The 14,934-nt window shown below is 39.5% G+C and overlaps 1 protein-coding gene across 5 annotated transcripts in view; it reads left to right on the top strand.

The window, feature by feature from the left end:
• Positions 1–7,555, top strand: part of NPL (N-acetylneuraminate pyruvate lyase) — a 36,227-nt gene extending 28,672 nt beyond the window's left edge. For 4 of the 5 annotated variants that reach the window (XM_025878008.2, XM_025878007.2, XM_025878004.2 and 1 more), the window contains exons 10-12: positions 491–575; positions 3,215–3,254; positions 6,041–7,555. In XM_025878008.2, coding sequence (XP_025733793.1) covers positions 491–575; positions 3,215–3,254; positions 6,041–6,225 — 310 coding nt within the window. In that variant the 3' untranslated portion in view covers positions 6,226–7,555. The remainder of the gene's footprint in view (positions 1–490; positions 576–3,214; positions 3,255–6,040) is intronic. The other variant, XM_073900147.1, reaches the window with a different exon arrangement.
• The last annotated feature ends 7,379 nt before the right edge of the window (positions 7,556–14,934 follow it).

Below are 14,934 nucleotides of genomic sequence, written 5' to 3'. Positions count from 1 at the left end.
TTGTATAAGCATATATATTACAGGTAATATATAAATTGGCAGAGAACGCAGATAATCTGCTGGGATTCGCCCCATTCACCTAGTTCCTCGGCATAAGGCTTTAGGCCTCACCTCAGATACTACATTTTACCCACAGTTCAAATCTAGCTTTGTGCCTGCACATGTGCCCTGGGGCAGGTGTTGGCCTCTGTTATTCACTACCAACTACACCTCCATCTCTAACGTTTTTCCCTTTTTTCTAACTTTATCCTCTTCCGACTTTTCTTCCTTTTCTTTATCCCCTTTGGTATTCTGTGCCTCCTCTTGGCACTGCTTACTGTCGCCGGATAACTCAGAAGTGAAGACACCTGATCGCTAATAGATTAGGGCCAAAAAATAGACTTCTGGGAGGCCTGGTATATTTTTCCCTTTTAGGCATCAAAGGAATTTGAAGATCTAGACTTCTCCCGCTGGGTTACTGATCCTGCAGTGTCTACTGTTTTCTTTCCAGTACCTATAACTACATGGGAAAAAAGACAAACCAGATGTTGGAGGCTTTCGAACGAAAGGACTTCTCTTCAGCCCTGAACCATCAGGTTAACTTTTCTTTCCCACTGGATAATTCTTATTGTCTGTCATCAGCACTCCTAGCACACCTGCCCTCGTTAAAATTGCCTCGCTGCCTCTTTCTTTACTTTCCTTCTGCTTCTTACCTGTTCTTGTTTAAAGCCAGACCTGTTCCCATTGTCTGTGTTCCCTACATGTCTAATCAGGACAGGCCCCATACGGGAATGACTTCTCTCTCTCTTCCTCCTAGAAATAATCGTATTTTTACTCTATGTTCAAAGTATTTTTGTGACTATAAGATAATAGCGATAGATTTCTGGGGAAATGACCCCATGCCATCCCCTTGAGGACTTCACACCCAAGTCTCCAGAGTATATGAAGAAGCTGTGAAGCTGGTAACCCAAAATGGGGAGACTTAATCCAAAGTCAGAGCAGGTCAGTCATCTTCACCTGCCATGTGCTGAGAACTGGAAGCATCTACCAGGCAGAAACAAGAGCTAAGTGAGTGATCTAAAAGGAGACACTGGCTTGGAGAGAGGAGGAGAAAAGCTGCAGGAGCTGATGTGTTATAGGGAAGACCCTAGGGGAAATGGCCCCTGCCATTAATGTTACACCAAGGGCAGGCTAGCTGTCCACAGAATGGAGAGCCTCACGAAGGGCAGAACCAATCTCGCAGCTGGGTAATATGTGTGCTTGAGGTAAGTGGAATGAGGTGGAAAGAAACAGCATAGGCACAAGAGAAGGACTTTTCGGAGGCCAAGAGGCCCAGGGATTTTCAAAATAGTAAAAGTAGCTAAGTGGAGTACCCCAGGGAAATAAGTGGGAGTGAAAGGCATAAGCAAGATTGGAGCAGGTTCTGAAAATTCCAACCTGTTCTGAGTTGTATGACAGGAAAACCATAGGACTGAATAGACAGTAAAATGGCCCTGGGAGGAGCCCTTCCTTTCAGCAGCTTCTTTTATTGACTAGTCCCGTTTTCCATCTCTTTTCCTCCCATTAGTCCCACTCACATAAGTCATCCCACTCAAAATGGTATTGGTGAGGAATGTAGTTTACCACATTCTCTGGCTTTTCTTACAGAAGGCTAGTGTGATTGGGTCTCATTGACTCCTTTATTCATATGCCAAGGGCTGAGCCAAGTGCGTAACTTCAGTCAAGCTGGTCTCTGCTGTAGAGGAATTTGCAGTCAGGTGAAGAAGCAGGCCAGCAAAAAGGGCAGAATTTATTCATTCTCATGGACTCAAACGCCATCTGTTATATTTACATAAGTGAAATGACATGCATACAGAGATGTTCCAGACTACGTTGTTTATAAGAGCAAAAGACAGAAACAACCCAAATATCCATCCATAAGGAAATGGTTAAAAACATTGAGTTTTTATTTGAGTTATGCAATGGAATTATATGCAGCCCTTAAAAGGATGAGATCATTTTCTGTGTACAGATCTGGAAAGACTCCATGATCTCTTAAGTGTACAAAAGCAGTGGAGGACAGAGTTGTGAATGTAATATACTAGTTTGTGTGTGAGGGGGGAAAAAAGAACATATACATGTATGTTTTTAAGGCTCTGGGTGTTAAAATTTCATTCTGTACTGAATTTTTTGTTACTAGACTGTATGTAATTGGTTAAAACAACATAAAATGTCATCGAAAATGCATCTATTAATGAGATGGATGGGAGTCTGCCTTTATGAATTAGTTCACAAATTCATGGACGAATATTACTTAATGCTAGGATGAGTTACATGTCAGCATTGATACTATTTCTGTTTTTTGTTTTTAGAGAAATAAATGCTATGAAACCCTGTTCATATAAATTAGTAGTAAGAATAGAAGAAATTTTGTTATAGCAATGTCACTCAATTCTTTGAACAGTTTTTTGAGTTGTGTTAAAAATCACACAATGCTTTAGTGACTTTCAGCTGACAGCCTGAGTAGCAACATTGAAAGCAATGTTGAAAGCAAAAGTTGAAAGCCCTCTGATTTTTTAGAGGACATGTTACCCATTAATTAGAGGAATCGCATTGTCACTCTGTCGATGCCAATACCAGTATTTTGATCTGCTCCTTTATTTGGTTCCCAGAGGTGTCCCAAGGCAGTGATACAGGAGATTTGTCTTTATTTTTTTCAAAAGTGGGAAAAGAAGCACTTATGAAGAGGAAATCTAAAAGAACAATCTGCACCTCCATGCAAATTCTTAGTCTCATCGGTTTTAGAAAAATAGCACTTACGGAAGTTTAGGATCTAGAAATTATTTATTCCCATAAATCTTAGCCTTGCTAAGTGCCCCTTAGAGAGTACCTCAGAAGTTTGCGTACCCCAGTTTGAAAACAACCTCACTAGCTGATAAATTTAGATGGATAAGGGTCAGCTAGATGGATGAAGGATGCCTACCCCTTTCTTAACTCTACTGTACAATTCTGTCTTTGGCACCTCTCTTCTCATGGCCCCTTTTTATAAATCTTACATGTATAAAAAGATCCTACCTTATCCTGGATGGATCTCAACCATCCTCACTAAGCTGTTTTTCTCCACTCTGACAGGCCTTCAGAGAACTAAGGTGGTGGGCTTTTTCGTTTGGGGTTTCTGTCCTTTGACCTCCAAAATGTCTAAATTGTTACCACAGTTTATGGAATACTGACTGTAGATTTGTTTTTTCCTTTCCAGTTTTGTATTCAGAGATTTATCAACTTTGTGCTCAAACTTGGTAAGTTTTCTACTTTGTCTGCTGTGAGTTTGAAGGAAATGGAACACTGTCACTTTCCGTGAGGGTTCAACAAGGACACCTTTCAATGTTCTGTTGCAAGCAGAGTTTTATTTCCAATACTAGCCTCAGGGCCAACGCTATAAAGTGCTGAAGTAAATCTAGTTGGCACCCTTCTACAATTCTTGTTCCTCAGTCTTAGCACTTTGCTTGCCTTCCCACTCTGCACACCATCTTTTGATCCTTCTCAGCATTCGCTCCCTCTACTTGCCTCTGCTCATTAAAATTCTACCACACCGTGGCTGACTTCAGCCTGAGTGCGTGGAGGAAGGCAGTCTGAATACAGATCTTACTAAATTGTGAATGACTGACAGCTCTCCCAAGAGTATTTGCAGTGTAAAAAGAGTTTATTAACATAAGTAAGCTCAAATGGATGGAGGTTTGGATAATATGACAAAGTAAAATTTGAGGGAAATATAGTAAATTTGCATAGAGAAGCCTTCTCAGAGTCTCTTAAATATTATCCCATCACAAATGACAAATGCCACCATTCACCCCACTTCTGAGGAGATTAGCGCTTCCTGAGAACCTGGGTCAAGTCCAGGAAAAGTTTTAGGTTTATTCTTGGCAGACCTCCCACCTCCCTTTCAGAGCCGTTCTGCCTTATTATGGCAACTCCTCCCGAGCCCCAAGCACCCATTATGTGGTATGGCCCGCATTCTTGCAGGGTCCTCTGCTAGCACTCTTAATTCTTCAAAGACAGTGTTTCCCATCTGCTTTTCACTTTCATGATTTCTGTCATATTTATGTGCCACAAATATCATTAATTACCTATTATTATTCCCTTGTCCTAAGCAATACTTTTCACAAAATTGTGGGTTTGGTGTGATGGTTTTGTATGTTCCTAAGGTGCATTGAATAAATATTGAACTATTAAAATTAGAACTAAAAGTGTACCTGTGTATATATAAGATCATTCTGTATACCAGCAGTGAGACTGCAACATTTTTGCCAAATATAGCTCTAAGATATTAGCTGAAAGAATTTACTCTCTTGCCAGAATATTTGCATTTTAAAAGTGGACTCGGGGCTCCAGGGTGGCTCAGTTGGTTAAGCGTCCAACTCCATTTCAGCTTAGGTCATGATCTCAGTGTCATGAGAGCGAGCCTTGTGTTGGGCTCCATGCTGGGCCTGGAGTCTACTTAAGATTCTCTCTCTCTCTCTGCCCCCACCATAGACAGATAGATACATACATACATACATAAAGTGGACTCTTGTAGATAATTTTTATGATTTAAAAGAACATATCTTTAAAAAAATCATTTCAAACTTCTTTGGCAGGTTGGAGCTTATATGGTTTAGGCAAGGAGAGACTTATCTTAATAAACCTGTAGTCTTATTATGAGGGTAGCTCCCTATTCTGCCAGTTGTAATAAGCCTGGAGGGGCCATTTTGCATTCATCAAACTATACTCTGTGTCTTTGGTCATGCTAGTATTTTCCTTCCATATGCTCAGTTGTTACTATTAGCTTAGCAAAAGAAAGTTACTTCTCATATCTTGGATCCAAAAACCATAGCCAGTTAAAACAAATACCTTTCTCTTTCTGCTGTATTGTTTCCTTAGATCTACCTTCAACATCCCTAATTCTATGTTCAACTCTGCTTTCTACTATTTCATTTCATTGAATATATTTATTTTTATTTTTATTTTTTTCAGATTTTCCTGTACTTTATTTATATGCCCTTCTCCTAGCCTATGGCTTCTATTCCTCCTTTTATCTCTGTGAGGTCTCTTTCAGAATTGTGTATCGTCTGTTCTCAGAATGTGGGATTTGTCAGTTGTGCATTTGCAAGCTCTTGTGCAGCTTCTTTTTCTCATGTGTTTTGTAATTTTTAACTTTGAATTTGTCTTCAGAGACTGTTGTTTTCTGGAGAATCCACTGTGCTCTAGGTTATAAGGTGTCCTAACAAGTGGTTTTACATTTGCCTCTGTTGGACACTATAGTTTCACCAATTCTAACCAGTTCTTAGGTTAATTTCTTAGTCCAGTTTTTACACCAAGTGCCTAACACAAATATGGATCCAGATTCAGAGATGGCATAGGCTTGGGATTTCTTTCATATGATCTTTTTCCATCCACAGCCTGGCAGAAGTCAAGCTTCCGTGCCTCTCCATCCCCAGGCCAGCAGGCCAGGTTTTCTTCTATTGCCTTTCATAGAAGGCTGACTACCAGTTTTACATAGGGTATTTAATTTCAGCCCTCTGCTCTGCACAGACCTAAGGCTTCATCTTGCATTCCTGCCCTAGCTTTAAAACATGAGCTCTGAAAGAGCAGCATCTTAAGGAGTGCATTTCTCAGGGACTTCTTAGATGTGACTGAATTAAATTGTCTTAGCGGTGAAGTCCTGCATCATTTGATCCATAGTCGTATATCCCTGAATCAGATTATCCTCACGGACCACTTGGCTTCAGCAACTCACCACACTGACCTCTTTATTCCTGGTACCTTTGGTCCCTCCTTCTTGCTTTTGAGGTTGACTTAGAGTCTTCCTTTGTTTTGTTTTACAGTTTGTCAATTTGTTAAAAATTTTCAGCTTTTCTATATGTTCGAGGCAGGAAGAGGGATTTCGTATGTCTGCTCAGTCTGCCATAGTGATAAGAAATGTTCCCCTCTTTTACTTCCACCTTATCCTATCATAGAAGTCACTAGAATATGATCTCTTCTTTAGGATGTTTGTGGCAAAGTGGATGGTCCCAGTCACATTTCCTTATTTATTTTTCCCGTCTAGGTTTTGGAGTGTCGCAGACCAAAGCCATCATGACTCTGGTCTCTGGGATTCCAGTGGGCCCACCCCGGCCTCCACTGCAGAAAGCCTCCAGGGAGTTTATTGATGATGCAAAAGCTAAGCTGAAGAGCCTGGATTTCCTTTCTTCCACTGATTTAAAGGATGGAAACTTGGAACCCTGTAGCTAGTGCCTCTCTATCAAATCAGAGTGTGTACCTTGAATGGTGCCTTCATTTCTCAAGGACTTTTTAGATGAACTTGAACTAAACTCTTTTCTAGCAAATGAAATCTCACCCAATCAACGAGTATTTAAGTACCCTCTAAGATCCTAAAAATCTCTTATTTTGTGAAGGGGCAAAAACTCTAAAAGGAATCATGAGCCCTGAGTTATTCAATATTTCACAAAATTTTTGTGGAGAAATTTCTGCTTATATGGATGAAATGGAATCAAGAAGAAAATTATAATGATTCATTCCATCTGCCTTTAGGAGCTCCCATTATCTTTATTTCTGATTCTTAGTCCTATTTTAATTTTTTTTTAATTTTAAACCACTATAATATACTTTCATTTTAATAAATATTCATTTGGAATCTAGGACAACTCTGAGCTACTTCGTTTAGGCAGATACACTTACTTCAATGCCAAAATACAACATAACTCAACTGTTGTAGTTGTGTATATTATTAACACACCCCCTCACTTGGCTGCTCAGTTTAATTCTAGAATATCTGCTTTCGGATTAACTGTGATGTCAGTTTTCCCCCAAAACACTGCATTAGGTGAAGACTTGCTTCAGTTCTTATCACTCAAGGGCCCATTAGAGTAGCTTTTCACAAAACAAAGGCCCTCCCCAAAGATGAACTCAAGTCTCCACTTCTTGATATATAGAGAACTTCTCAAAGCTTCAAGTCTCAACCAAAGAGCTCTCCTCTGGGCACCACACACTTCCCCTTTCCCCACAGAAAGTGAATGGCTCCCCCACAGTGCCCTGAATGACTGTACATGAAGGCCAATGTCCCCTCTATTGTGAGCCTAGGGGCTAACTGTTATTTCCTGGTCACACTTCAGCACATTTTGAAGATTTGGGGAGGACCAAAAGATTTCACTCTTGCTATCCCTACATACCTTCTTTATTCTTTTCTTTCTCAGTAGTATGGCTGTTTAGTCTCCCTTCCAACAAACCCTGGTTAGTGCTTCCTAGTAACAAAGTGTATTGCCAGTCAACCCTTGGTGATTGTAAACCTGACTATCCAGTTTATCAGTTACCAAGGATTTTTACTCTCTTTTTTTACTCTTTATATTTTACTTTTTATATTTTATCTCTGAAAAGGAGAACTTTTTTCAAAATGAGAATTTGAAATTATCTGTGGATTCAGTTACCATTGTCAATTGATCAGTTAAGAGTTGTTATATTTATGGCTCCTCACTCCTCTTTTTGCTCAGGAATGACATGTGCTGTTTTCTCATATTTCTACCTCCTTCAGGAGTAAGGCGTTGGAATAAGAAATTGAACTGTAGTGGTTTATGTGAGCTTATATTCTCTCACTGAAACATTTCTTTAGAGCCATTAATTTCCTAAAGGAAGAAAAGGGAGGTTTTTGGTTTGAAGAGGTCGTATCCCTACTTAAGTATACTAAAGTCAAATTAATTTTTTCTATGAAGGTACATCTTGGCTATCCACTAGCCAAGATTTTTTTTTTTTTCTGAAGTGAGTGCTTGGAGAACTTTGAAGATAGTTAATAAGAGCTTGTAAACACAAAGAGAAATAAGATGATTTTTCTTCAGTGACCAGGGTTGAATTTAACTCTGTGTGTTCTAACATCCAACTCCTTGGAAATGAATGTTACGTAGTAATAGTTACTAATAATACCTTTTATCAAAAGTAAATTTTTGGAGTATTATGAATTTACTATTACCTTTGAATTTAATCTTTAATACTAAAACTAAAATAATGATGTGAAATACTTCACTCAGCATGATACTAAAAGCGAATTTTTAACCTCTGTTTCAAGATGGAATTCTGAGATTAATTCACTGGTGATGGTGGAAGGACAAAGTGATTCCAGGGACTGGTTTTACTTAGGATCTCTTGGGTTTATTCACAGATGTAGGAAAATGCCATGGTGTGTGGGGCACCGGTGGAGGTGGGGAATGGGTAATGCATGCTCTTCTCCAGAAAGGCTGTTTGCTACAACTTGAGAGAAATTTCCTCTTTATGATCACGTGAAGAGCACATAAAATCCCTTCTGTCAGGAATCTGGAGCCTGAGGGGAGGCTGGGTTGGGCTGGGCTGGGCTAAGGGACATTCTAAAATGACTGCAGTCCAAGACCAGGCACCCACCTGGACTCACCCGGGCTTTTCACATAAGGAAGAATGGAGTGGGACTTAAATGCCTGTCAAAGCAAGAAGAGCAAAGAACGGATCTAACCCATTTAACCATTGTCCTTATCACATGCTCACTCAACCCCAATTTCTTTCAGTTACACGGAGAAGGAATCTTGGAATCAAAGTTATACAAACCAGCAGAGCTAAGCCCTTGCTAGAGGTGGGGCATCACCTTGCACTTTGGGTTTCTGGGGCTGAGAAATGGCTACTTGGTGGACAAAATAACTAACCCAAATCATGTTTTCTCTGCCAACCCCTTTGGTGACTCTTGAGAGATCATTTGATACATAGGACACTTCTTCAGCATTTTAAGTTAGACAACCAAAAGAAAAACCTTACAGAAATTTCCTAGATCTTAATCATGCACTTAGTAAACATAACAGAATGGATTCCACAAAATGTGTATAGAACCTATATCCAGCAGGACTTGTTACCTATATCTGTATACCAGGTAGAGGGAGTGTTCGAGTTCTATGCCACATGGACCACCTAGGAGCGTGGACATCAAGTTCACCTCCAGTATATTTTCTACACACCAGCTAGAATGACCTTCGTCAATGCCAGGTTCCCAGATTTGAGCCAGATGTTGGATGAGGCCCTGTGGGCACAGAAAATTTTTTCAAATATCAACCTTTGGTGTAAGGGACAGGCCTCTTGCCCATCACCAAGCACACATAACAAAGTTATCATTGAGGTCCTGGAAGTGGGCTCCCACTGATGGGCAAGCACATCAGGGGCTCAGAGTGATCTATATATAGTCCAAGTCCAGTTGGCCCCATTTAAGGTCGCCTGCCTCTGGTAGGAGGAGGTGGCACAGGGACTACAAATCGCGTTCCTGGGAATCCTTGGACTGCAGTGCAACAGAGTGATTCACATCAGGACTCGAGGGAATGTGTACATCTAAACCATCTCTTACTAAGAGCTGCAGGTAATATTCACAAGCCTGGGTGGTCTGCAGGTTGCGGTTGCTATCTGGACTCCCCAGAACATTGACCCAATTAGTATCATCCTTGTCTTTTCCCTAAGGAAGTAACCTCAGTCAGCTTTGAAGTCCCAATTTGAACATTATACTGAGTATTCTCTTTTGCTCTTTCACTTGTCTGTACAGAATTGCAGTATCTGTGGGTCTTTCATCAAGATCACTGAGTCTGGCCAGAGGAAAGTGCTGGAGGATGGTGGTGCAGGAGGAGAGAGACTAAGAGACTAACTCCCACAAAGCAGTGAGGGAAGTGTCTCTGTGTCCCTTAGACTTCATCTGAGATTAGAATCCTGGGAAGGAGCCAGACATGTAAAGAGAAGTAGAGGGTATATTCCCGGTGGTAGGAGCCAAAGATCTGATGATTCCAAGCCACAACAGAGTCTGTGGAGTGTGAAGATCTGAACAGAAGCCAGTGCGCCAGAGTTCAGACACTAAGGAAAGAATAGGAAGGGAAATAGTTTAAAGGGACTGGAAGGAGCCCGGTCCTATAAGGCCTTGTAAATCACAGGAAAGTTAAACTAAAGATGTTACTCTGTGCTTTGAGTGTAAAATAACTATAAGTTGCCCAGAAGATTGAAAAATGGGTTAAGGAAATGGTGCAGAAGGAAGAAAAGTTTACAATAAGGCTTCGTTACATTGCAGCTTATATACAGCTATATATATTGTTACAAGTTATTGTTATTATATAAACTTACTTTGTGGAAAAATTGATATATTTTTCTATCTGGAATTTTTTGTTTTCTTGGGTTCGGGTAGTATACATCAAGATTTTTCTGGTTAAAATTAAGCAAAATTTTTTTTTTAATTTTGTGGCTTTTTATTTATTTAGCAGTAGGGTGAAATAAACATGAAGGAAGGATAGGTACCTCATAGTCTGTATTAGATAATTCTAACACTTAAGATACATACAAGTACAATTTTGCTGGCTGGTTTTTTTCTTCTGATGCTCGTGGTACTTTTTATCCTCATATTTTGTGATTTTTAAATGTGTTTATGTACAGTGGAACCTTATATGTAATAATTATTTCAAGTCTGGATGGAAAATGCACTCTACCAAAGAGGATATGATTTGAATTCATCCAGGTGATTTATCCCTGCTGACTAGTGACCACTTTAAAATAATTGACTTGGAATTTTTGGGAGCATCACAGGAAGTGAATCCTTTTTCCCCCCCTTTCCCAATATCTAGTTTGTAACAGACAAGCTTCCTCAATATGCTCCTCCTCTGGGTTTGTTTTTTGTTATTTTTGTTTTTTGATTTGTTTTTTTATTTTGTTTTATTGTTGCTATTGCTGTTCACTTTTCACTGCAGGTGTAAGGCATTCTGACTTATGGGTACATCTCAGCCTCTGCACTTTGGGCAGCCTCCAGGGTTTGTCTCCTTTCTCCTAAGCCCCATGCAGCTTTCAGTGAAAGGAAGCTCAAGTCCATCAGGGATCAGCAGGCTCTGTCAGGGTAGATGCTTACATCAGGGTTCTCTTGCCTCTTTGGATTCATTTTTCCCTTTAACTTTTGTTTACCTTTAAGGCATATTTTTACTTAGTTGGCAGCATAGCAATGCATTTTTTTAATTGTATTCAACACTTTTTTATTTTTTTCATTAGTGGATTTATTTAGAACATCTCCATTTTTTTCAAGTTGTTGGAATCTTTCACTTTAGATGCTTCTTTTAAATAGAGTAAATTTATATTTTGCTATGTGTTCCAATCTTAGAGTCATTTTCTCTTAATAGGTGAGTATATCCCATTTACCTTCATTGAAAGTTTATTAAAAAAAGGTGGGCACCTGGGTGGCTCAGTCAGTTAAGTGTCTCTTTTTTTTTTTTTAAGATTTTGTTTATTTATTTGATAGAGACAGAGAGAGCACGCAGAAGTAGGCAGAGCAGCAAGCAGAGGGAGAGGGAGAGGGAGAAGAAGGCTCTCCACTGAGCAGAGGGCTCAATCCCAGGGCTCGGTCCCGGGACACTGGGATCATGACCTGAGCTGAAGGGGAACGCTTAACGACTAAGCCACCCACGTGCCCTGGTGTCTGACTCTTGATCTCACAGACATGAGTTCAAGCCCCGCATTGGGTTCTATGTTGGGCGTGGAGCCTACTTAAAAAAAAAAAGAAGAAGAAAAGAAAAAAAGTTTTTAAAAGTAGTTTGCAAAGGGAAGCATATTATTTTGTTCATAAAAATACAGTACATTCTGTACTAGTATCCAGTAGGAAATTACAAATTCTGGATATGTGAAACTATTTAACACTAAAAGAAGGTAAAATCTCATTATCTTATAGAAATGTATTAGTATCCATGAAAGCTGGTATAAGCAGGCAACAAAGTGCTCCAATATACAAATGCATGGGAAAATAAAACCCCACACCTTAATATGGCAACCATTAAAGCAAATGTGGATATGGTGTTTTGGTGACTACATAAGTAAGAAGCATGCCAAACTGTAAACTAAATTTAAACGAGTTTCTATAGGATAAAGGCAGAGAACGCAAATATAATTGTAAAGTGGAACAAAGCAAGTTGTGAAATCCAATGAACTTGAATAAACTTGTAGGTAAACAAATGGCTCGGTAGAAACTGGTACAACAGATACAAAAAAATAACACATGAATGATTTCCAATGTCATGTTTGCTTGTAAAAAAAAAAAAGCAAATCTTCACTGATAAATATGCACAGCAAGCCACAAAAATGAATTCTGACAGAAACTGGCATTTCAATGAATACCAGAACTATATAACAAGGAAGAGAGTAATTTTCAAGTTATCAGATATGTTACATTCTTCATCCTCAAAATCTAGACAATCATTTCTGCTGGACTCCAGATTATGTACTTCATCTGTGACATCTGCCATACTGAACAAGTCATCAGTCCTTTAAATCTCAAGCTGTTATTAAAAGCAGCATTAATTCCACTCTTAATAAATTGAACTTTCATCCTACTATGTTGTATTTGCTGTATCTAGCATCCCTCAGGCCCTCTCCTCATGGTCTCCAGTTCTGTATTGTGTGCTCAGCTAGTGGGCATACACAGTTCCACTCAGCAGCCTCTCTCCAAACTTACAGCACTAAGTTTGAACTTAATGTTAGGCCAAAGCCTCCCTGGCTTTCGAGCCATGGGTTACTGTTGGTAACACATTTAAAACTAAATCTTAGAAGATAAGATTCTATGACTTGTTACTTTGTGAACAAAACTAGTCCAGTGGGCAGAATAGGCATCCTTACTGGGATGTCCTGGGTTGGTACGTTTTGTCCTTAAAAGGTGGCACATCACTTTTTGTGCTTTGAGACATACTGATCACTGCAGCTCACCCTGGATTCCTTATCGATATACCCCTTGCCATTCTTGCTCTAGGTGGGGCCTAATCTTTTCAACAGTGCATGCATACAGTGAACACAAGGTAGTTTTCACATGTTTGTTTTTTGGTTCTTTTTTTTTTTTTAGGGGAAAAAAAGTTTTAAATCGGTATATTTTAGGTCCTGAATTTTATATGCTTATTTATCTATTCTTTATAGTTAGTTTATGATGTAGGTTCATGATGTTTCATCGAATTTCTAAGGTGCTCTTGATTGTAAGACATCATTTGATAATACCTCTGAGGAAGAAAAAAAAAAACGCTGATAAAGTAGAACATGCCATCTCAGTCTAGAGATATCAAAATGCTTTTTAAAGTGTATTTTAGAATTGATACAACTTAGCATCTTCCCATTTTAAAAATGAAGTAACTATGGCTAAGAGATGTTAAATATCTTATGGTCACACATGGTCTGTGGCAGAGCCAGAATATGAATCTTAACTGGGTGACACCAGACTATATTTCACACCAAGAATCTTAAAACTGTATGTCCACTTTTAACAATATCTCTTAGCTAGTGTTGTCCCTAAGATTCAAGCCCAAGGACCTACTGATGTAGTGGAGAGTTGGGTTCGATATAGTATGAAATGACAAACAGTATACCATGGTTGTATGACAGGCAGAGTTGCCTCATGGTTATGAGTATGTGCTCAGATCCAAGCTGTTCGGGTTCAAGTCCTGGTTCCACTGCTTACTAAGTATATGACCTACAACATTTTATTTAACTTCTCAGTCTTTCAGTTATCTATAACATGAGAATTAACATATCCATCTCCTGATGTTATCTGTCTCCTGGTTATGAGAATCACACTAAATAATGCAGATAAAGTTCTTAGAACTGTATCTGGTACAACATAAACACAGTGAGGTATTAGTTTTTACAGCTACCCAAGGCATTCGGTATAAGCTCTTTATACAACAGAGAAACATTACATCACTGCTAAACCTTTCAACTAATAGCTGGCAAAATAAAGTTGAAAATGATACTAAACCCAAGGCAAGAACTGCAATAGAAATTTGCATTTATTATTAATGGAGCCCAGATGATAGTGCCACTCAGATTTTTTCCTAGTTGGAAGTTTTTACTGTGTTTCCATCTAACCATATAGGGTAGGAAATGAAAAATATATGTGGGCTCTTGAATGAGCCGTGTGTGACTATTTGGAACAGGGACGTACACAAGGAGACAGTGCCTTTTGCTGATTTGAGAAGAACAAGCAAGCCGAAGAGGCATGGGTGAGAAAAGGGAAAGCAATGAGTCATCATCACTAAAAGGTGTGCGTATGGGATAGGGAGTAGGTACGTGACACAACTTTGTATTAAAAATGTCACTCTTGAAGCAGTGTGATGAGTAGACTGGAAGACAGAGACAGGAAACAGGTAAGCCATTGGGTGGCCTATTGCAATTGGTACCCAGTGGTGAAGCTCTAACCTAAGGAAGTGGCAGCAAGGAATGAAAGAATAGACAGAACCTAGATATAGAAGATACTTGTTTTTGTTATTTATTCCATGTAACAAATCACCCCCAAACTTAGCAGCTTAAAACTGCAAACATTAACTCATGCAGTTTCTGAGAGTCAAGAATCCAGGAGCAGCTTAACTGGGTGGTTCTGGCTCAAGTGTTTTATGAGGTTCCAGTCAAGTTATTGGCCAGAGCTTCACTCACCTCGTGGTTCAAATGGGGCTGAAGAATCAGCTTCTAGGTTCACTTACATAGTAGTGAGCAGACCTGAGTTCCTTGCTGGCCATTGGCCAGAGGCTTCAGCCTACTTCCTCTGGAAAGAGAAAAAGAAAGAATGTGCCAGAGCCCAAAACAGAAATCATAGTCTTATTTTTTTAATTTTTTATTGTTATGTTAATCACCATACATTACATCATTAGTTTTGGATGTAGTGTTCCATGATTCATTGTTTGTGCATAACACCCAGTGCTCCACGCAGAACGTGCCCCCTTTAATACCCATCACCAGGCTAACCCATCCCCCCACCCGCCTCCCCTCTAGAACCCTCAGTTTGTTTTTCAGAGTCCATCGTCTCTCATTGTTGGTCTCCCCCTCCGATTTCCCCCCCCTTCATTTTTCCCCTCCTGCTATCTTCTTCTTTTTTTTTCTTAACATTTATTGCTTTATTTGTTTCAGAGGTACAGATCTGTGATTCAACAGTCTTGCACAATTCACAGCACA

This window comes from Callorhinus ursinus, unplaced genomic scaffold (genome assembly GCF_003265705.2).
Source record: "Callorhinus ursinus isolate GAN/ISIS: 27379988/994484 unplaced genomic scaffold, GSC_fseal_2.0 scaffold13, whole genome shotgun sequence".
Taxonomy (NCBI): domain Eukaryota; kingdom Metazoa; phylum Chordata; class Mammalia; order Carnivora; family Otariidae; genus Callorhinus; species Callorhinus ursinus.
The sequence above is the reverse complement of the archived record's forward strand: the minus strand, read 5'-3'. Positions and strand labels throughout refer to the sequence as shown.